General features: G+C 69.9%; 2 protein-coding genes across 2 annotated transcripts; one reads left to right on the plus strand and one right to left on the minus strand.

The window, feature by feature from the left end:
• Positions 1–246: 246 nt before the first annotated feature.
• On the minus strand, positions 247–8,420 carry Aire (autoimmune regulator). The gene is given in 16 exon segments (XM_048346445.1): positions 247–473; positions 894–962; positions 2,146–2,245; positions 2,551–2,702; positions 3,124–3,328; positions 3,603–3,701; positions 4,020–4,135; positions 4,833–4,913; positions 5,665–5,813; positions 6,233–6,346; positions 7,114–7,182; positions 7,457–7,516; positions 7,519–7,611; positions 7,796–7,843; positions 7,846–7,981; positions 8,274–8,420. Coding segments are annotated over 16 exon segments (1,713 nt in total). The 3' UTR covers positions 247–398.
• Positions 8,421–12,779: 4,359 nt separating this feature from the next.
• On the plus strand, positions 12,780–22,131 carry LOC125351587 (DNA (cytosine-5)-methyltransferase 3-like). Its single transcript, XM_048346446.1, has 12 exons — positions 12,780–12,858; positions 13,551–13,640; positions 13,826–13,870; positions 14,788–14,867; positions 14,956–15,068; positions 15,324–15,495; positions 16,817–16,904; positions 17,249–17,340; positions 18,149–18,224; positions 18,849–18,988; positions 21,219–21,304; positions 21,957–22,131. The coding sequence occupies exons 1-12, from the start codon at positions 12,780–12,782 to the stop codon at positions 22,129–22,131; spliced, it is 1,236 nt and encodes a 411-aa protein (XP_048202403.1).

Below are 22,131 nucleotides of genomic sequence, written 5' to 3' on the forward strand. Positions count from 1 at the left end.
GGCGCTCCTGCGGGGCACGGCCTTAGCTCCGGTGGGGAGCCGTGTGCCCCCCCCCCCCCCGCCGCCGTGGACACTGCGAGGGAGGGGGAGGCCGGGCGCAGAGGTGGGGCAGGGAGCACAGGGCCCGGCATCTCTCTTCCTGCGACACCAAGTCCTCCCCCCAGGCAGCCGGGGCTCATCCCTACCGGGGTACGGACCCCGAAACAAACCCGGCCGCAGCGAGCCACGCAGCTCCACACAGCGATTTTAATTGAGGACCGGGGTGAGGGGTGGGGGGCCCCGGCGCCCCCACGGGCGGGGCGGCAGCGGGCTGGGTGCCGAGGTGTTCGGGGCGCGCGGGTCCCGGGGAGGAGCGGCTGGCCCTGGGTGCGAGGGGCCCCGTCCCGGGCCGCCCCGGGTCAGAAGGGCGGCGCGTCGGCCAGCGGGCGGGTCATGCTCTGGATGGCCCACTGCAGGATGCCGTCGAACGAGTGCTGCGAGACACCGACCGACCCGCAGCCTGGGGCCGCTGGACCCGAACCCGGAGCCGGCCCGCCCCGCCCGGATCCGCAGGGCCCAGGACGGCCCGAGGGAGGTCGCTCCCGACCCAGCGATGGGGACCCTGAGGACCGGGGCCCCGGGGACCCGCCTCGAGGGAGGACTCCGGGTCCAGTGCCCCCTGCAGCCCCTGCGGGGCCCGCACGGCCGGGACGGCCCCTCCGCCTCCTTCACCCTCCAAGCCCGGAGCCCAGAGGCTTCTCAAGAGCTGTGCGGGCGGGGACTCCCCCACCCCACCGCCTCTCCCTGCCCCCTTCCGGAAGAGCAGCCTGGGGCTCAGGGCGGAGCTGACCTTGGGGTGTGCGTGAGCCGGGGCAGCGTGGGGGGGGTGGGGCAAGGGCCGCGGTGCACCTTACCTCACTCAGGAGAGACCCCAGGTCATCCCGGTGCAGGACCGGCTCCTGACTGGTGGAGTCGTCGCCAACCTGGAACCCAGAAGGGACGACGTGCCAGCCCAGCCCTGCCCCTCTGGAGAGGAGGCGGGCACTGCCCCCTGGGGTGGCACCGGGCCTAGAGGGCGGGAGGGAGCCCAGGTGCCGGCCCCCTCCACTGCGGTGGCTGGGGGGGGGGGACCCACAGAGCCAGCCAGGAGGCCACACAATCCCTGGAGACCTGGTTCCGAGAGGACGGGGCCAGGCCCAAGGCCGCGGGCACCACCCTGCAGGAACGCCCGGTCCGGCCCGGGGGGCGAACCCGCAGCTCTCCCCACCCCTGGGGCGGCTCCCCACGCCCCAGGGCTGAGGACCCCAGGGACCCGGAGGGGGCACCCGGCAGACTGGTGCAGAAGCATGGGGCTCGACGGGCTTCTGGAACACAGAGGGCCGGGGAGGGGTGGGCCAGAGCTCTGCCACTCCTCACCGGGAGTGCGGGGGGGGGGGGGGGGGGCAGCGTGCGTGTGTGTGTGTGTGTGTGTGTGTGTGTGTGCACGCGTGCGTCCTGGGGCTGGGACGCAGGACACGGGCGCCGGCCCTGAGCGTTGGTGCTCGAGGCGAGCGTAGCGCTCGACCCCCGGAGCCCCAGCTCCACGTGGGGCTTTGGGCGCCTGAGTGGAGGTGAGGGTCCTCCGGGCTTCCCTTCGCAGGCTGACGTCAGGTCTCAGCCTCAGGTGCGAGCCTCGGGGGCCGGCTCCGCACAGGCTCCGGGACGGGGCCCGGGGCAGAGGGTGAGGGGCCGGCTGCGTGAGCTCCGGCGGGGCCCTGCTGGCCGGGCCGGGGGGGCCGGAGCTCGGCCAGAGTGGAGGAAGGCGAGAGGGCGGGGACAGGAGCGCCCTCAGCAGCGGCATTTCCGGCCTGGAGCTCCTCCCGCCCCCTCCCGCCCCCACCAGCCAGGGCCGCTGGAGCTCGGGACCTCAGGGCTCTCCTAAGGGGCTCCTTTCTCTATGGGTTTAAGTTAATGGACCCAAAGGAGTTGGGAATTCTAGGAAGAAGGCGAGAAGACTGGGAGGGAGGGAGGGAGGGAGGGAGGGAGGGAGGGAGGGAGGGAGGGAGGGAGGGAGAGGAAAAGGAGAAACAACTACGGAGCATTTGGCCGCCGGCCATGGCCGGTCCCCTGAGCTGTGCCCTCCACCGTCCCCAGCAGGCCCCACCCCGCACCCGCTGCAGCACTGACCTTGGGGGGCCCGGGGCCCGGGGGCATGTCGCTGTGGGCGGGCCTCCCCTCCTGGGCCCCCGCGGAGTCTCCAGAGCAGGACTTGCAGCGCAGGCCGGGGCTAGCAGGGTGGGAGAGAGGCCGGGACTGTCTGAGCACCTTTAGGATGGGGAGGGATGGAGGGGAGGGGAGATGGGAGGGATGGAGGAAGGGAGGGGAGGGATGGAGGAAAGGATGGAGGGAAGGATGGAGAGGGACGGATGGGGGAGGGGAGGGAGGGATGGAGGGATAGAGGGAGGGATGGATAGAGAAAAGGAGGGATGGAAGGGAGGGACGGATGGGGGAGGCAAGGATGGAGGGAGGGGAGGAAGGAGGGAGGGAGGGGAGGGGCCTCCGCCCGCCCCGCCCCTCCCGGTGGGCCCTCACCCCGGCGGGACGGGGCCGCAGCCAGCGGGGAAGTGGCACTGCCAGTGGAAGGCGGCGGCGCAGTGGGCGCAGCGCAGCGCTCCGGAGCCCTCCCCGCACACGCCGCAGCGCGCCGGCGTCGGGCCCTGCGGCAGGGCGGCCGTGTGGGCGACCTGGAGCGGGGTTTGGGGGTCAGGCTTGTGCCCGCTGCACCCTCCCGGGAGACGCTTTCCGCCCAGGGTCCCGGGCCCCGGCTGGGCGGGACCCACAGGTGCGTCCGGAGACGGGAACCTCTGCGCTGCCGCCTCGGGCTGGTTTGGGGCGCCGTGCCCCGTGCAGAGAGGACGAGAGGGATGGGACCCGGCCACCCAGAGCCCCTCTCCTCCCCTCTGGGTGCTCCCCTCCCCCGCCCTGGGCCCCACCCCCACCCGCCGCTGAGGCTCCCCCCAGCCCCCAGCCAGCCCCTCCCTTGCGCCGGCCGCCCCTGCCCCGCATCTCCCCCCCGCCTCCGTCGGGGTCGGCCCCTCCTGTCTCCGGCTCATCCCCAAAGACCGCGCCCGGATCTCGGACCCCCACCCAGCGGCCCTCACCCACCTGCTGGGCCTCGGGGCCGGCGCGGGGCTGGGGGGGCAGGGCCAGGGGCTCCGGCGCCGGCAGGGGGGGCGCCGAAGGCGGGGCGAGCAGGTGCGGGTAGGTGAGAGGAGACCCCAAGCCAGCGGGGGGCTCCCCGGGCGGGCCCCTGGCCGCCGGCTCTGCTGGCCTCAGCGCCTGGAGGACCTGGAACCCGGGAGTCAGCGCTCAGCTCCGGGGCCGCGGGAGGACGCGGGGTGCGGGCACGGAGCCTGTCGCGGCCTCCCCCTCCCCCTCCCCCTCCGGGGAGCACCGGCAGTCCCGCCCCCGCCAGCCAGCCCAGCCCAGGCCCGGTGAGGCCCGGGACAGGGGGCGCGGGACGCGGGCAGCGGTGGGGCCACGTCCCGCCCCTCCCGTGCGGGAATCCCGGGGAAGTGAGATGGTCAGGCGGGGCGCAGGGCCCCCGGGCGTGGCCACGAGGCGGGCGTGGCCGGCCGGCCTACCGGGGCGTCGGTGGGCGGCTCGGGGGCGGGGGCTCCTCGGCGGGGGGCAGGCTCTGCGGGGCTCTCCCTCGCAGGCAGCGGGAGCACCTCCAGGGGCCGCTGCGCGCACGCGCCGTCACCAGCCACACGCGTGCGGGACAGAGCGGGGGCCGAGACCGTCAGGCCCGGCGGCCGCGCGGGTCCGGAGGCCGGGCGGGCGAGCGGGCGGGGCCACGCCGCGGGCCAGGGTCCTCGGGTGCCCTCTGATGAGTCAGGAACACCCTCAGGGGGGCCCCATGCCCCCCAAGACCCCTACACTGACTGGGCCGGAGCCTCCAGGGGCTGAGTCGCGGGGTGGCTCAGACAGAACCGAGGAGGCGCGGCTCACCGGGGGGCACCGCGCAGTGGGGGGAGGCCCGGGGACAGCGGGGGGCTCACCTGGGGACCCCACGCAGCGGCGGGGACAGGCAGGCCAGGTGGAAGGCCCGGGGACAGCCGTCACAGCAGATGAGCTCCCCGCCGTCCCGGCACACCGCGCATTCATCCTCGTTCTTCTGACCAGGCGAGAGGGGCTCGTGCAGACCCCCACCTCCCGCGCCCCCTCCCCGCGAGGCACCCCGCACAGCGCCCTCCTGCCCCCGCCCGCCCCCTTCAGGCAGCCATCGCCCATGCTCAGGCCCCAAGGGTGCCATTCCACTGCAGAAGCACCCCGCCCGTGGGCAACACCATGGACAGCACCCCACCCCTGGGCAGCCCTTCCTCCCAGGGCAACGGGCAGATGGGTCCCGGGGCCCCTGTCAGCTCGCCCCCCCCCCCCCGCCCCGGCCCCGGTGGGGTGTGAGCAGAGACGCAGTGGCCGTCACACTAGGTCAAGGTTCTGCCTCATCAGGAGATGGCGCTGGGGACCGCGGAGGACCCGGCACCCCCAGAGGCGCCTGGGGCTCTGGCCACTGACCCCTCCCCCCGGCGCCCCCCCCCCCCCCGTGTGAGGCAAATGGTTTTCAGGGCTCCGGAAGTCCTCACTGCTCTTGAAATCTTCCAGTTGTGAGATTAGGAAAAAAAAAATGCTTCCAGGAAGAGGAGGAGGAGATGAGGAAGAAGGAGGGAGGGGGGGAGCGGGAGGGAGGATGAGGAGGAAGAAGGCAGAGAGGGAGGGGCCCCTGCATCGAGGGGCCAGGACGGGGGTGCCGAGGACAGGAGGACCCCAGAGGCTAGGAGGGAGGAGAGGCTCCCGCGAGGGCGGGGCATCACCTGGTGCAGATGCGGCTCACTGGGCGGGGCTGGAAGCGCAGCCATCCTGCCCTGCGGGCTTAGTCTCTGCTCTCCTCCACCCTGCAAGGGAGGGCGGAGCCTGCTGGAGGGAGGGCGGGGCCCGCGGGAGGGAGGGCGGAGCCCGCTGGAGGGGGACTGAGGGAGGGCGGGGCCTGCTGGGGGGCTGAGGGAGGGCGGAGCCTGCTGGAGGGGGACTGAGGGAGGGCGAGGCCCACTGGAGGGGGGCTGAGGGAGGGTGGGGCCCGCGGGAGGGCGCTGAGGGTGGGCGGAGCCTGCCGGAGGGAGGGCGGGGCCCGCTGGAGGGGGACTGAGGGAGGGCGGGGCCCGCTGGAGGGGGACTGAGGGAGGGCGGGGCCTGCTGTGGGGGCTGAGGGAGGGCGGGGCCCGCTGGAGGGGGACTGAGGGAGGGCGGGGCCCGCTGGTAGGGGGCTGAGGGAGGGCGGAGCCTGCTGGAGGGGGAATTAGGGAGGGCGAGGCCCGCTGAGGGAGGGCTGAGGCCCGCTGGTAGGGGGCTGAGGGAGGGCGGGGCCCGCTGGAGGGGGACTGAGGGAGGGCGGGGCCCGCTGGAGGGGGACTGAGGGAGGGCGGGGCCCGCTGGTAGGGGGCTGAGGGAGGGCGGAGCCTGCTGGAGGGGGACTTAGGGAGGGCGAGGCCCGCTGAGGAAGGGCTGAGGGAGGGCTGAGGCCCGCTGGAGGGGGGCTGGAGGGGGAGGCCCCGTGTCAGGGGCTTCTCAGCAGTGGCCCCGTCCCCCACAGGGCGGCTGGGGAAGGGAACAGCAAGCCCAGAGCCCCCCACGGCGGGCAGTGCTTACAGGCGCAGCGCCCGGGGCTGCCTTGGCTCTGACGGGGGGCTTGGGGCCGCTGCTCCCGCGCGCCTTGCTCTTTGCACCGCCGCTGGGGTCGTCGAGCTTGCTGGGGGTGTAAAACTCTCCTCCTAGCTGGATGCACTTCTTGGAACCCCCTGGGGAGAGGCACACCGGTCCTCCCAGCCCTCTGCCCCCCCCCCCCCGGGCCTCACCAGGGAGGGCCTCAGAACGGGACCTGGCCAGGACACGGGGCCCTGCGGGGGGGCTGGAGGTGGGGACGCCCCCCTGGGCCGATGGCAGGGCGGGTGCTAGGGGAACCCCAAACCTTCCGAGGCAGCCGCCCGCGACCCGGCAGCACCCGTCCCGAGGGGGAAGGGGACGCCACGCAGGGGTGTGGGCAGGTGCTGCTGGCCTGCCAAGGGGTCCCCCACTTGTGGGAGGGCCCCCACACACCCTGTGTCTGCATTCTGAGCGAGGGCAGCTTCGTATGCCAAGGTCGCCTCCAGTCCTGGAGAGGAGGCCCTCCCTTCCTCCCTCCTTCTCTCCCTCCCTCCCTCCCTCCCTCCCCACCCACCTGACTCAAACACCCGCTGGATGAGGATTCCCTCCACGGCCCCGCGGGCTCCCGAGATGTCCCCGGAGGACATGGCCACCGCTCTCTGGACTGAAGTGGACATGGCTGGAATTCCTGAGGAAGGGACCCCCCCCCCCGAGGGACCGCTGTCCAGTGGAAAGTGTTCCACGGCCACGGATGGCGGGGAGGGCGCGGAGTCCCCCTTCCCTTCAGTCAGGGCAGGCTGCGGAGGCCAGGGGCCACCTCGCCGGCCGCCACAGGGCCGGGCTGCAGGTGCGTGCACACCATGCGCGCACGTGTCTGCTTGTCCGCGCATGCGTGCAGGGGCGTGCACGAGCATCCACTACGCTGAGCACAGTGGTGAGAGACACGGACCACGCGTGGTGCTGGGCGCACAGAGCTTCCACGCCTGACTCACGGTACACAGGGGCGTGGGGTCAGGCGCCTGGGCAGGATGGGCCCGACAAGAAGGGCCCAGGCTTCTTCTAGAAAGGGACCAGGGTGGTTTTGCATGGACGCTGCCTCTGGGCTGGCCCTGCTAGCGGGCAGAGCTGGGGAGGACCTGTGGGGGCCCAGGGCAGGCAGAGTGGAGGGAGGGCCGATTAAAGGCGTGCTTTGATTGCCTCTGGGTGTAGCCGCCCAGCTGAGGCTGAAGGATGACAATTCAGACCAACAGGGCCCCGGCCCCCGGGACAGGCCGGGGGAGGGCAGGGCCCCCACTCCAGCCCCTCAGACAGACCAACAGGGCCCCGGCCCCCGGGACAGGCCGGGGGAGGGCAGGGCCCCCACTCCAGCCCCTCAGACAGACCAACAGGGCCCCGGCCCCCGGGACAGGCCGGGGGAGGGCAGGGCCCCCACTCCAGCCCCTCACTCCTGCTCACCGTTCCCCAGGTGTGGCGGCTCCAGGCTGCCCTCTGGCTTCTTGGGGGGCTTGGCCTTTGCCTGGGAGCCTGCAAGGAAGACCGGAGGCAGCCGGCCAGCCTCTCCCGCTGGGGGGGAACTGGTGGGCCGGAGGGAGGGCCGGGGCTCCCTGACCGTCCTGGACGGGACACGGAAGCCACCTGCCCACCTTGGCCCCGGGGAGCTCAGCCTTTGGGTAGAAGGACCCAAGAAACTGCAGCCTGCCCGTTGTGGGGGTGTGAGGCCCGAGGGGCCCCCTTGGTGGGGGGGAAGCTAGCTCTGTGCCAGGGAGGCAGGCGGGAAGCCCCGGGGCCGGCGGGGTACCTGGGCTGGCGGTGCCCCTTGGGGCCAGGGCTGCTGGCGGGGTGGCTCGAGGTTCCTCAGGACCTTCCTCTTGGTGGGGGGTCTGGGAGGCAGTGCTGAGGCCTTGGGGCTGGCGGGGGGCTTCCTGCTCCTCCTGGGCTGGCTCAGGTCCACGTCTGCAGCTCGAGGCGAGGACCGCGTGGGCTCTCAGGGCCTCCCGGGGCACGGGCCCCAGCCCTGGGCACCTGGGGCGAGGGGCCAGGCCTCTGCCCTTCGCCTCATGGAATCTGCATGGGTCACACCCCCCCCCCCATCCTCCATCTTACACTAGTGGCTCCCACATCCCCCGCCTCCGAAGGCCCCGCAGGGTCACCTCTGGGAAGCTGTCCAGGATGGGCTGCAGCCGCTGTAGCGCTCGAGGTTGTAGTCCTTGAAGAGAACCTTCCAGAAGTCGAAGATGACCCCGGCGTCCTGGGTGAGGAGCCAGGACAGAAGGGTGTGGAAGGCCTGGGCGCAGCCCTCCTTCTCCTTCAGGTGAAGAGTCTCCTGCAGCCACAGGGGAGCCGGGAGGGTCCTGGGCCCGGGTTCCCCAGAGCCACCTGCTGCCCGGGGACCCGCCCTGCGGTGCCGGGGTGTCGGGCGGAGCCAGCGGGGCCCCGCGCAGACCCGGCCCAGGAGGCCCCGTGAGGAGCCCGGGGGCCGGCGGCCGCGGCTGTCCCGGGGTGCGGAGGGGCCGGGAGGGGGCTCCTCCGGAACCTCCTCCAAGAACAGGCCCCTGGCTGTGGACGGGAGGCGGCGGCCGGGGCCACCCCAGGGGCCGTGGGGTGGGGGGCCCCACCTGGAACTTGTCCTCGGGGACCACGTCGTGGTCGGCCAGCGCGTGCAGCAGCGGGAAGGCGCTGTCCACGGCCACGGCGATCTCGGTGCGGTGCAGCCTCAGGAGGCGGCGCAGGGCGTCCCCCGCGGCTCGGGCCTCGCCAGCCATCGGTGGGAAGCGGGGGGGGGGCGCCCCCCGTGCCCGCGGGCCTCTCGCAGCGCCCCCGGCCCGCAGCGGCCTCACGGTCCCGCGGGTCTCCCCGAGCGTCTCGGTGGCGCCCCGGGAAGCCGGCACGCACGCAGCGCGGCGGCCCTGTTATCCCGCCCGCAGCCGGGGAAGAGCCACGCCCAGGGCCCAGGAGCCAATCAGGGCGGCCTCCGCGGGGCAGGGGGCGGGGCCCTTCCCCCTCACGCCCCCGCCCGCCCCTCACGCCCCCCACCCTCCCTGCGGGTCCGGGACGCTGCGGCCGGACTTCCCCTCCGGCCCTCCTTGTCATCTCCGGAGGACGGGGCACCTCGAGCGGCCACCGAGAGGAAGCTGCCCCAGAGGAGCCCCCCACCGGGCTGGGGGCCCCTCCCCTGTCCGGCCCGGGCTGAAGGAGCAGTCCGCTGGAGACTGCCCATCCGACGGCGCGCGATGGGGGTGGCGGGCGGGCTCCGCACCGGCCGAGGCCCGAGACGCTGCTGAGCTTCACCTCCGGGCTGTGCGCGCCCAGGAAGCCCTTCTCAGCTCGGTGGCGACAGGGGTCCCGGGGCCAACGAGAAAAGGAGGCCACAAGAAGAGGTGGCCCACGGGCGCTCCTTCCTCGTTCCCGTCCCGGACGGGGCGCACGGAGAGCCGGGCGGGGAGAGCCGGCCAGGCCATCGCCGGCTCAGGCCCGAGACCCTGGCTCTGAGGACCACAGTTTGAACCCCCCCCCCCCCAGAGAGGAAGCCCCAGGAGACTCTTCTCCCCAATTAACCGCCGGGAAAAGGCAGCCGTGGAGCTGCAGCCCGAGTGCCCGATCACAGCGTTAGGCAAAAACGCTCAGGGACGGTGCCCAGGCCCAGGCCAACCCCCAGAGGAGCCCGGGCTGCCGCCCACGGTGGCCGTGGAGGGACAGCCGGGCCCGGGGGGGGGGGGGAGGGCGGCACCGCACCAGGCCGGGGTCCCCCGCTGCAGGTGCAGGCGGTGCCATTCCCACCGAGTCCAGGAGACCAGGGCCGGGCGCGCCCCGGGCTCTCCTCCGCCCCCAGGCCCAGGTCCCCCGAGGGGTCGCTCCAGAGCAGGCCCCGGCCGAGCTCGGAGATGGGAACCCGAGGCCGTGCAGGGCGGTCAGGGCCAGGACGGGTTCTGGTCCCCGAGAAGCCCCGGGGGGAGATGGACCGGCCCCTCCGGGTGGGCCCTCGCCCCAGCCCCCGGGCCCGCCGTCCGCTGGCACCCCCTGCCGTCTCCGGGGGGGCTCCGTCTACCGCAAGGCCGCCCAAATCCGGCTCCGGGGTCGCGCTAGGGATCCCTGGGGGACCATCAGCGGCTCCGGCGCGGCCCGGCACCGTCTCCTTGCGTGACCTTGAGCAAGCAGAGCCTGCCCAGGCCTGTGGGGCACCAGAGCCCTAAAATGCCGCAGCCTGCAGCCTGGGGGGGGTCACTGCTTGGGTGGGGGCACTTCCCGCCGAGCCACAGGTGGAGCGGCGGTAGACGACGCCACGCGCGCACGCACGCACACGCACGCACACGCACGCACAGCTCGCCATGTGCTCCTGGCTGGAGGTTGGAAGCGGCCGCAGCCCCCCGTGTCTCTGGGGGGCCTGGCTGCGGTGAACGGCGTCACCAGGGACCCTGTAGAGTTCCGGACTTTCCGCCCCGCGGCGGGGGGGGGGGGGGGGGGCGGGGGTTTCCGTCTCTCCCCGCACGCAGCGCGGCGGGAGGCCCGCGCAGGTGTCCCCGGGGGTGACCACAGCATGGGGTACCAGCGCACCTCCCTGCCCCGTCCTGCTGAGGTGCAGAGAACACCGGCCACTGTGGCCTGGCCCCGGGCCGCGGGGCCCCGGCTGAGTGCGCAGGAAATGGGCGGAAATCACCCAAATACCCTCCGTGTGCATGGCGGAGGTGCACCAAGCAGGGCTGGAGCTTTGTGTTTTGGCGTTGTATGGTTATTACGAAGGTGATGTACGGAGGGGGTTCCCATTCCATAAGTCAGGTGAAGAGCACATTTCTTTTGGGGTACTGTCACCCCTTCCCTCGCCCTCCCCCCCCACGAGTTGTTCATTTTCCACGCAGTGTCCAGGCCAGGGAGTGCCACTGCTGCGTTGTCCACCCTCCGTCCCTCCACTCCCGGGCCTCCCTTCGTACTCCCCGAGACAGAGAAAGGAACAAGCAGGACAAGACGAGAAGAAAAGAAAAAACCTCTCGTTTTCATGTCCTGGAGTTCATTTTGATCAATATTATTTTGTACTATCAGATGCAGGCAAACATTGTGCCTTGTGTGTACAGGCCTAGAGTCCTATAGAATGTATTATGTCCCACTGTATTTTTTTTTTTTCGCCAGTCCTGGGGCTTGGACTCAGGGCCTGAGCACTGTCCTTGGCTTCTTTATGCTCAAGGCTAGCACTCTACCACCTGAGCCACAGTGCCACTTCTGGCGGTTTTCTATATATGTGGTGCTGAGGAATCGAACCTAGGGCTTCATGTATAGGAGGCAAGCACTCTTGCCACTAGGCCATAGTCCCAGCCTTCCCACTGTATTTTATACCCAGCATCTGCATAGGAGAGAAAACACGTACCCTTTGTCTCTCTGAGCTTGATTTGTTCTGGGTCCATCCATTTCCCTGCAGATGGCACAACCTTATTCTTTCTAATGGATGAGTAAAATTCCATTGTATATACGTACCACGTTTTTTATGCAATCCTCTATCGTAGGGCAGCTGGGCTGTTTCCACAGCTTGGCTTTTGTGATAATGTAGCAGGGAACATGGACGCACACGTGTCCTTTCAGTATCCGGGTTTGTGGTGTTCTAAGTAGATGCCCAGGAGTGGTATGGCTGGGTGGGGCTGGAATTTTTCATAATTTTTCACCCTGCTTATGAAGTAGTTTTATGTTAAGTTTAGGAAACAAACGTGTACAATACCTATTAGAATAGTAAAGGAACTTGCAATAAAGAAAAAAAGAGGACTGGGAATGTGGCTTAGTGGTAGAGAGCTTGCCTAGCATGCATGAAGCCCTGGGTTCGATTCCTCAGTACTACATGTATAGAAAAAGCAAGAAGTGGCGCTGTGGCTCAAGTGGTAGAGTGCTAGCCTTCAGCAAAAGAAGCCAGGGACAGTGCTCAGGCCCTGAGTCCAAGGCCCAGGACTGGCAGAAAAAAATAAAAAGAAAAACAGAAATCCTCAGTACTCACGTTCTAAGGATTTTTTATTATTGTTTGGCCAATGGATCTTTCTATGTTGCCCAGGCTGGTCTCAAACTACTAGACCCAGGAATCCTCTTGCCCCAGCCTCCTGAGTACCGGACCACAGAAGTGCACCCCAGAGACCCACTGGGCACCCTCAGTTTTAGAAAGTGATGGAAGTATACTGCATTCCTGGATTTAACTTCTCAGAAGGGGTGTGTGTGTGTGTGTGTGTGTGCAGGTCCCAAGGCTTGAACTCAGGGTCTGGTTGCTGTCTCTGAGTGTTTTGGCTCAAGGCTAATACTCTACCTCCTGTGCCTCGGTTTCATGTTCAGCTTTGTGGTGATTAGCTGGAGAGAAGAGTCTCCTCGACTTTCCACCAGTGCCTGGCCTCTTTTCTTCTCTTCCTTTTTAAACGTGCTGATACTTGGGTTTGAGCTCAGTGACTCACGGTCTGGCCGGGCTTTTTCAATCCAGGCTGGTTCTCTACCACGTGAACCACGCTTCTACTTCCAGCCTGGAGCTGGTTCCTTGGAGGTAAGCGTCGCGTGGACTTTTCTGGCAGGGCTGGCTTCGCGCTGCGGTCCTCAGGAGCTCCTGTGCCCAGCTGACTCCTGAACCGGGGAGATGGAAAACCTAACCCAGACAGGAAAGCGCAAGCCGCCCCTGGGGTGCCCCCCCCAGCCCTCCGCCCTGGCCCGTGACTTCCCCCCTCCCCACTTCCACCCTGCTGCCCAGTGAGGCCTTGGCTCCTTGCCCCAAACTCCACCCTGAAAGCCCCCCCCCTTCCCAACTCCTAACCTACCCTGGGAGCTGACCCCCATTTCCTCCTGCCCGGCCACCCCCACCCCAGCCCCCAGCTCCCCAACCCCGCCCCCACAACCTCCGCCCCCTCCACCTCCGCCCCCTCCATGACCTGAACCCCCCTCCCACGCACTGATCCCCCAAGCTCCGCCCCCAAGCTCCGCCCACACCTCCACCCACGTCATTGGTAACCTGGGCCCCCCCTTCTGGCTCCTGCCCTGCCCCCTCATCCTTTCCCCTCCTCCCCCAATTCCCCAGGAGCGCACCCCTCATCGAGGCTGCCCCTCACCCACACCCTAGTGCCCCCCGGGACCCCTGCCCTGCCAGCGGTGAGCTGGCCAGCAGCCCCTCCGCCATGGCCCTCTCCTCCCCTCGGAAGCCCGGCCTGGAGGGCCCGGACAGCTCCAGCCCTGACGCCGGGGCTGGCCGCGTGGGTATGAAGCGAAGGCCACAGGCCGCCCTCCGCCTCGCCCGCCGCCTCGTGGGTCTTTGGTGGTGGTGGGGCTTGAGTTCAGGGCCTGTGCCTGCGCTGTCCTGGGCCCCACCACACGAGCCACAGCTCCACGCTCAGATTCCTGGTGGCTCATTGGGGATAAGGGTCACACAGCCTCTCCTGCCCAGGCTGGCTTTGAACCTGGGTCCTCAGATCTCAGCCGCCTGAGTAGCTAAGAAGACAGGCGTGAGCCACCGGTGCCCATCCTTGTCCCTGTCCTCCTCCTCCCCCCCTTCTCCTCTCCCCCTCCTCCCCCCTCCTCCTCCTCCTCCTCCCCCTCCTCCCCCCTCCTCCTCCCCCCCTCCTCCTCCTCCCCCGCAGGCATGGGGCACCGTGAGAGGTGGGCTGGGTCCCTCCGGGGTCCCCGTGCAGGTGCAGAGGAAGGGGGGGCACAGCAGGCTCCAGCCCCTTGGCCTCTCAGGAGGCGGCGGCCTCTGACCCCACGGCAAGCCGGGCCTCCTGCAGGGGACCCCGGGAGCCCCTCTAGAGCGGGTGCTGGCTGCAGTTCTGGGGGGCGGGGAGGGCCGGGGCAGGGCGGCCGCGGGTCCCCTCACCCCCACGCTGAGCTCCCAGCGCTGACCGCGGCCCGTCTCCTCCCGCGTGCATGTCTGCGTCCCGGGGTGCCCGCCCCAGCCCTGGGCCCCGACGCCGAGGACAACATGGACGTCATCCTGGTGGGCTCCACAGAGGTGCTGTGCCCCCCTCCCCGCCCGCCAGGCAGAGGTGAGCCCCCGCCGCAGAGCCCCCCCGGGCACCCGCCCACCACGTCTGGAACACTCTCCCACTGTGCCGAGGGCGGGGGACCCCAGGGGATGAGGGGGGGACTCCGGAGACCCCCGAGGACGCCCCGCGTGGCCACGCGCACAGCAGAGGCGGGGAAGGCAGGCTGCTCCTCGCTTCCCTTCCAGACCTCATCGCCTACGAGGTCACCGTGAACCAGCGGGACATCGAAGGTGCGTCCCACCACGCACGCGCGCCCCTGCACTGCCCCGGGGGGGGGCGCCCGTGCCCCAGCAAGGCTTTCTTGCCGGTCATCCTCGCGCGGGGCTCACCTCCGGCCCGCGCCCGCCCCCACCTGCCTGTATGGGGGTTCTATCACAGTGTGTGGGGGGGGGGGACGTGTGTGTCACGGGACCTCCCTCCACGGAGACGGAATTTCAGGCTCTTCTGCCCAGGCAGGCCTGGAACCCTGGCCCCTCCAGCCCAACCTCCCACGTAGCTGGGGTCGGGGTGCGGGTCACCACGCCCCTCGGTGGGCCAGCGCGCAGGTGTGCCCCATGCACCGCCCTCTGCCCGCCTCCCGAGGGGCGGGGGTGACAGCGGGGCCACCAGGCCCAGGGGCTTGTTAACAAGTGTATCCGCAGTATCGGTGCCACAACCTAATTTTCAACTAGAGGACCCTCCAGAGCAAACGGGGATCCATCCATTCACTCCAGACTCCTCCGCCACCTCCCTTCTTTCAATCCTAACAAAACCTCTTTCAGATTTGTCCCCTCCCCCTCTCCCCCCTCCCCCTCACTCTCTCTCCCTTCCCCTTCTCCCACCGCCCCCCTCTCCCCGGCTTCGCCTCTTCTGGATTCCTTGCACCAACACGCATCGAGATTAGCTCGCCGAGGCCCAGCAGGCGTGTCGGTGGGGCTGTGAGAGGGTGAGCCCATGGATTGCAGGAGTCTTTAGCCATTTTTGCACTGAACGTTCTAGCCAGAGGCTGGACCCGCCCTCCTCTGGGGTCCTCTTCTGGGGGCCTCCCTCCCCCATGGCGCCCCCATCTTGAGGTCCGCCAGGCACGTTCGGTGCTCTGGCTAATGACGCCCAGGGTTTTCCCCCTTCGAGGTTAGAAGAGCACCTTGCTCCCGCGCCTTCTCTCTAGACATCTGCCTCTGCTGTGGAAGCTTCCAGGTGCACACACAGCACCCCCTCTTTGAGGGAGGGATGTGTGCCCCGTGCAAGGTAAGCAGCAAGGAAGGGTGGGGTTCCCCTAAGCCCGGGGTGGGGGGGGGGCAGGGAAGACCCAGGGCTCCCTCCTCTCCTGGCCCAGGACAAGTTCCTCGAGACCCTCTTCCAGTACGACAACGACGGCTACCAGGGCTTCTGCTCCATCTGCGGCTCGGGGGACACGCTGCTCATCTGCGAGAGCCCCGACTGTACACGGTGAGGCCCCCGCCCCGCGCCCCGGCCCCCGGCCTCTCCCCGTCCTCCTCGGACCCCTCTTCTTCTGACTGGGCAGAGGCTGTCAGAGGCCCCACCTCTGCCATGTTTCTTTTAGCATCAGCCAAGACACCGCCAACGCCCCCCCCTCCTGGTGGCCCGGAGGGCAGCGGAGGGGGCGCGGTCCCCCCCCCCTGCAGTGGCTGCGTCCCCTGGGAGGCGGCGTGGCGGCCACCGCGGCTTTCTGTGTGGCTGCAGGTGCTACTGCTTCGAGTGCGTGGACGTCCTGGTGTCCCCCGGGACCGCGGAGCGGGTGCAGGCCATGAGCCTCTGGGTGTGCTTCCTGTGCCTGCCCTTCTCCAGCAGCGGGCTGCTGCACAGGAGGAGGAAGTGGCGCGCTCAGCTGAAGGCCTTCCAGGACCGCGAGGCGGTAAGGACCGGCCGAGGGCGCCCAGGCCCGGGGCTCCTCCTCTCCTCGAGAAGCACCTGCCGCCGCAGCCAGGGCTTCCGACGACGCCTTCCCGTCGTCCCCTTGGGAAGGAGACACCGCTAGATGGCCCGTTTCTTAAGAGCGGTTGCCACGCCCCGGTGGCGCACGCCGTAACCCCGGCGAATCGGCAGGCTGAGATCTGTGGATCGTGGTTTGAAGCCAGTCTAGGCGGCAAAGTCCACGAGACTCGGATCTCCAACGAGCCCCCAAAAAGCCAGAAGGAGAGCTATGTCGGGGCCCTAGCCTTGAGTAAAAAAGCTAAGGCACAACACCCAGGTCCGGAGTTCAAGCCCCAGTACCAACACATACAAAAACGTCGTAGCCCGGGATCTGCTTCTTCTAGGCCGATTGTCCCGGGGGTGGGGTGCCTGGGGGAACCGGCCGGGCGGTTCTCAGCGGACGGAGAAGGACTTGGGAGTCCAGCAGCAGTGCCAGTGTTGGCCGCGCCTTCCGCGTTCACCCGGAGGGTGAGGGCCAGAGCCCGGGAGCCAGGCGGGTTCTGAGCCCCCTGAGCGCGCAGCAGGGTGGACTGTCCCTAGCAGACACGTCCAGGCCCAGCCAGGAGCCCGGGATTGAGACGGGCCGCTCTCGAGCGGAGATCGCTGGCCTTCAGGGGAAGGACGGGGACCTGGGATCGAGGTAGAGGGGGTGAGCGTGTGCCATGGGGGCGGGAGGGGGTGGTGGCGTGCCCAAGGGTTACCGCCTTCCCCGGGGACTGGGAGAGGCCAGGGGCGAGCTGTCCTGCAAGCTTCAGCCCGCGCGGCTGGGACCCCGAGTGCAGATGTCAGACTTGGGGCCGGGCGGGGGGCGGTGCGGGTTCGCCGGCCCGGCCTGCGGTTGAGTCGTCGCGGCGGCCAGCAGGGGGCAGAGCTGAGCCGTGAGCGGAAGCTGCCCCCCAGCTCCTCTGGCCCAGCAGGATGCCTGTGGCCAGAAGCAGGAAAGGGGGGGAGGGGGTGCACTGCTGGGGTCAGTGCTGGGGGTGGCAGCATTGGAGGCCCAGGCCACCTGCCCACCTGGCTCCCCGGCCCCCTGGGAGTCCATCCAGCAGCGATCTCGAGCTCTGTGACGGGGGAGCTGGCGTGGCGGTCCTCCCATGGCGGTCCTCCCGTGGCAGTCCTCCCGTGGCGGCCCTCCCGTGGCGTCCTCCCGTGGCGTCCTCCCGTGGTGGTCCCTCCCGTGGCGTCCTCCCGTGGCGTCCTCCCGTGGTGGTCCTCCCGTGGCGGCCCTCCCTTAGCTCCCCCTCGCGCCTCCTCCCTCCCAGGTGAACTCCCTGGAGGTCTACGAAACGGTGCCGGCGTGGAGGCGGGCGCCGCTGCGCGTGCTGTCCCTCTTTGGGAACATTAAGAAAGGTGAGGGCCGCCGCGTTCCCGGCCGCGTGGGGTGGGGGGAGCCAAGGGCACCGTCGCCGCCCGCACCCCACTTCTCAGCACCGGGCCCGGGGCCTTGGGCGGGAGCTTCCCCCTGGAGAAATCCGGCCTGAGCCGGCGGGGGGCGGCCTGGCCCAGCTCCGCCTGGCGCGGCGCCCCAAGTACAGTGGGCGGGTTTGGCTGGTGACGGCGATGTCTGTGCCCCGGGGGCCTCGTCACCAGAAAAATGAGGTTTGCGGGCCCAGGGCGGGCGTCTCCGTGGCCTCGGCCTTCCCGACACCCGGGAGGTCAGCGCCACAGCGCCGGGCCTGCCGTCTGTCCCTCAGAGCTCGCCAGCCTGGGCTTCTGGGAGCTGGGCTCCGCTTCCGGGGCGGGGCTGACGCACCTGGACGACGTCACCGACGTAGTGCGGAGAGAGGTGGGCACCGCGGGCGTGGCATTCGGCCCGTGCCCCAGCGGGCACGAGATCCCCGGGGCGGAGGTGGGCGGGGCCCGGGGGGCGGCTTCTATGTCAGAGCAACCCCGGCTGGAGCAGTCGCCCCCAGTCGCCCCCAGCACCGCCTGCACCCCAAGTCTGCTCAGGCGGGGCCGGCTACCTGCCTGGCAAGGAGTGACTGGTTGGGCTGTGGGACCATGGCGTTGTTTATGCTGGGCAGGCCGTGTTTACCCCACCGCCTGCTGTTTCCCATAATCCTTCGGGGCGGGGGGTGGGGGCTCCCCCGCGATTACACCCTGGGGCTGGTCCTTTAAGAGACGGCACAGGTTCTCAGCTGGGCAGGCACCGGGGGTCCACGCTCGGAATCCTAGCTACTTAGGAGGCTGAGGCCTGGGGAGACTGGTTCAAAGCCAGCCTGGGCAGGAAAAGAAAAAAATCTCCCAAGACTCCATCTTTAGCTAAGCAGCAAAACGCCACAAGTGGAAGTGTGGTTCAGGTGCTAGAGCCCCAGCCTTGAGTGACAAAGCTGAAGAAGAGCCTGAGGCCACAGGTTCAAGCCCCAGCGCGCACGCGCGCACAGTGCTCTCCAAGCACCCTCTCCCCCGTCGTCCTGCGCCTGTCCCTGACACCCAGGGGTGACTGAGAATGGCTGTCTTCAAGTGGCCCACGGTGTCCACGGCCTCCAGGCCGAAGGCTATCGGGTGGGGCTGGCCACAGGCACCCCAGGTCAGGGGCGTCAGCCCCCCCCCCCCGCTGGCTGTCACATCGGCGGCCGTGTGCCCGCCCCTAGGTGGAGGAGTGGGGTCCCTTCGACCTGGTGTACGGCTCCACGCCACCCCGAGGCTACGAGGGCCACCGCTCTCCAGGTAAGAGGGCCGTGGCCCCCTCGCTCAGGGCCTCCTCCTGGCTCCGTCCCCCACGGCCCCTGCCACCCCCGCCTCCACGCAGGGGAGAAGCTGCCGGGGGCCGGTGTGCGCTCTTCCGGGCTTGCAGCCAATCTGCGGCTCAGCGTGTGTGTGGTGAGTGCGTGTCTGTGCCCCGTCACCAGTGACACCGAGGACGCCTGTCACCCCAGCCCCCTGGCCCCCTCCCCCCGCCCGGCCTCTGGAGGTGGCTGGCCTGCTCTGGAACCTTCTCCAGAGGCTCCCGGAGCATAACCCACACTGCGCCTGGGCTGGCTTCCCGTCCCCACGGTCACTGCCCGTCCCCGCCCAACACTGGGGGCGGAGCTGCAGCGGTGGCCCCGCCGGGCCCCTGGGAGGTGAGGGGTGGAGAGGGGGCTTCCGGTGCAGCCCTCCCTCCCAGGCTGGGGGCTGCTGGCCAGGCCCCTCCTGCACCTGAGCGGCCCTCCCCCACCCTCCCCCCCCCGCAGGCCCCTCCCGCGCCTGAGCGGCCCTCCCCCGGTCCGGCCCTCCCCCAGCCCCCCTCCCCCCGGAGGCCCCCTCCTGCGCCTGAGCGGCCCTCCCCCCCTCCCCCCCCCCCCCCCGCAGGCTGGTACCTGTTCCAGTTCCACCGGCTGCTGCAGTACGCGCGGCCCCCGCCCGGCAGCCCGCAGCCCTTCTTCTGGATGTTTGTGGACAGCCTGCTGCTGACCCCCGAAGACCAGGACGCAGCCACCCGCTTCCTGGAGGTGCGTGCAGGGCGTGGGGCGAGGACGGGAGCTCCGGAGGCCCGGCTTTCCGGGGAGACGCTGGGCTCCCCCCCCCCCCGTCGCCCCCTCTTCCCGCCCCAGGCTGTCACCGCTGGGGGCCTGAGCTGCCCAGATGTGCACAGGGCCACGGGGCCCTCCGGACACGGACTCCTCCCGGACGGGCTCAGAGGGCAGGGGAGGGGGACATCCCCCACCTCTTCCCGCCCCACCCTTCAGCCTGAGTAGCCCCCGCGCCACACAGTGCACCGCGCAGTCCCTGACACGCCTGTGCACACAGCCCGCAGCCCGCTCGCGTGCCCGATGTGGGGGCCTCTGAACCGCGGCCGTCCACGTGGCCCCAGGGGCTGGCAGCCCGTCCCCTGGGGGCCGACGGGGGCCGCGTGACCCGGGACTGGGTGGTGAGTGAGGCCCGGTCACGGCTGCGGGGGGGGGGGACACCCCGGGTCGTGGAGCCTGGCCCCACACGGAAGCAGGACGGTCGGGCAGTGCCACCGAGTGGCTCGAGCAAGCAGGAAGGGGGGCCCGCGCCTGGCCTCGGTGTTCTCAGGATCTGCACTGGATTCGGGATGGGCAGATGCGCCCCTCCACTCCAGACGTGAGATTTCTGGGTCAAAGGGTAAAGCCCTGGGATTCACCAACTGCCCTCTGGAGGGCGCCCTGCCGGAGGCGTGCGAGCGGGCCCGTCCAGCCGTGCCCCCGTGTGTGCGTGTGTGTGAGATCGTCCTAGTAACTGGTCCCCTGAGATCCCGGGCTCCATCCACCTGCTAGGGGCAACGTATCGCTCGTGGCTGAAGTACAGTCACCGAGGTCGTAAAGCTTACTTTCCTTGAGCTGAGCAAAGCGGTCTCGCGTGCTCTCACTGTGCCCTGCCGTGGTCATTCCTCCCGACTAAAGGATCTACACGCTCAAAACGCTGATTTCAAGGAAGGTAAAGAGTTGGGATCGGCCGTGTAGACCGCACTACGTATCAAAAATCCACAACCGGCTGGGCGCCCTCGGCCCACGCCTGTAATCCCAGCCACCCACGAGGCTGGGACCTGAGGATGGCTCGTTCAGTCCACGAGAGTCTCGTCTCCAGTTAACCCACAGAAAAAGCCCCACGTGGGGCTGGGGCTCAGGTGGTAAAGCGCTAGCCTTGAACAAAAACGCTCACGCCCCAGGAACAGCACCGGAACCAACCAACAAACCAGCCGCTGCAGTGAGAAACCGTAGGCTGGAGGGAAAGACCCACGTGCCGTAGGCCAGCCCCGTGTGGGCAGACCAGAGGACCACAGACACCGGCTTCTGACGCGGAACGCGCGCGTCTGCGGGTCAGAAGCCGCACGGAAGGCGGCCTGCTGCCTGTAGCGCCTCACTCCAGCTGTGGAGGGGGGATGGCAGGTCCTTCTCCACTCCAGATGTGGAGGGGGGGACGGCAGGCCCTTCTCCACTCCAGCTGTGGAGGGGGGACGGCAGGCCCTTCTCCACTCCAGATGTGGAGGGGGGGACGGCAGGCCCTTCTCCACTCCAGATGTGGGTGGGGGGACGTCAGGCCCTTCTCCACTCCAGCTGTGGAGGGGGGACGGCAGGCCCTTCTCCACTCCAGCTGTGGGGGGGGGGACGGCAGGCCCTTCTCCACTCCAGCTGTGGGGGGGGGACGGCAGGCCCTTCTCCACTCCAGATGTGGGGGGGGGGGACGGCAGGCCCTTCTCCACTCCAGATGTGGGGGGGGGGACGGCAGGCCCTTCTCCACTCCAGCTGTGTGGGGGGGACAGCAGGCCCTTCACTTCAGCTGTGGGGGGACAGCAGGCCTTCTCCACTGCCCCCCCTTGTGGTCCTCTCTAGGGCCCCTCCCCAGGGAGGAGGGGGTCACAGGAGGAGGTGACAGACGGCATGGGGAGGTGGACTCAGGTCACCCAAGAGCCGGTGTCGGGTTGGGTCTTGTCCCTCAGCGCCCTCTGCACCCCCCCATGGCGGGGTGGGGTGGGGTCCGCCTTCTGCACCCTCTTCCTTCTGGAGCCTTCTCAGAGGGCAGTGTCCAGCACGGTCCCCGGCCACGCCGCCCTCTCCGTGGGACAGAACCCGCCCTCCGCGGTGCAAGTGCACTCACGGGGATGGGGACGCCCTGTGCCGCGTGGGGGGGCCCCATCTCCTGACCTGGGGGATTAAGAAACCTACCTGCCAGGGGGGTGGACGGTGACCCAGTGACCGGCCTCCCTCTCCCCTGCAGACAGAGCCCGTCACCCTGCAAGACAGCCATGGCGGGGCCGTCCGGAGCGCAGTGCGCGTCTGGAGCAACATCCCGGCTGTGAGGAGGTGCGGCCGGGGCGGGGGGACGGGGGAGCGGGGGGCAGGCGGGGGGAGCAGGGGGCAGGCGGGGGGAGCAGGGGGCAGGTGGGGGGGCAGGGGGGCAGGAGGCAGACGGGGGGTCAGAGGGGCAGGCAGGGGGCAGAGGGGCAGGCAGGCAGGGGAGGGGGCAGGCGGGGGGGGGCAGGGGGCAGACGGGGGGGGGGGGGCAGAGGAGCAGGCAGGCAGGGGGCCAGGGGAGCTTTCTGGCAGAGCCAAGCCGCTCTGACCAGCCGCAGTGGCCAGGGGCCACTAAGTCTGGCTTCTGGAAAGTTCCAGCCTTCTCTGGCCCCAGGTGGGGGGCTCACACACTTGCAGACCAGGGGCCCCGGCACCACACAGGACAGCCGAGTGCCGCGGGGCCTTGTCTGTGCCGGGACCCCGGCGCCCTGTGTCCCTGAGCGCCGCCCACGCTCAGCACTGCCCAGGGCCGCCGCGGGCTCTCGATGGCGCCGGGTGTCCACACCCCAGGGCCGCCGCGGGCTCTCGATGGCGCCGGGTGTCCACACCCGAGGGCCGCCGCGGGCTCTCGATGGCGCCGGGTGTCCACACCCGAGGGCCGCCGCGGGCTCGCCCCAGGTCTGAACCCGGGAGTGGATGACGAGCCGCCCTGTCCCGACAGCAAGCACGAGGCCCTGGCCCCGGAGGCGGAGCTGGCCCTGCTGGCCGGGGCCGGCCCTGCGCGTGTGCTGGGGGCCAGGCCCCCGTGCCCCGCGGCGCTGGTGAAGAACTGCTTCCTCCCGCTGCGGGAGTACTTCCGGTGCTGTCCTCGGAGCGCGCTTCCCCTCTACGAGTGA

The sequence above is a fragment of the Perognathus longimembris genome, chromosome 5 (assembly GCF_023159225.1).
Source record: "Perognathus longimembris pacificus isolate PPM17 chromosome 5, ASM2315922v1, whole genome shotgun sequence".
Lineage (NCBI taxonomy): Eukaryota > Metazoa > Chordata > Mammalia > Rodentia > Heteromyidae > Perognathus > Perognathus longimembris.

Coding starts and splice junctions, on each gene's coding strand:
- LOC125351587 (XM_048346446.1), top strand. CDS start 12,780: ATGGCCCTCTCCTCCCCTCGGAAGCCCGGCCTGGAGGGCCCGGACAGC. Junction 13,871..14,787: donor GAACCAGCGGGACATCGAAG/GTGCGTCCCACC, acceptor CCTTCTCTCTAG/ACATCTGCCTCTGCTGTGGA. Junction 15,496..16,816: donor CCTTCCAGGACCGCGAGGCG/GTAAGGACCGGC, acceptor CCTCCCTCCCAG/GTGAACTCCCTGGAGGTCTA.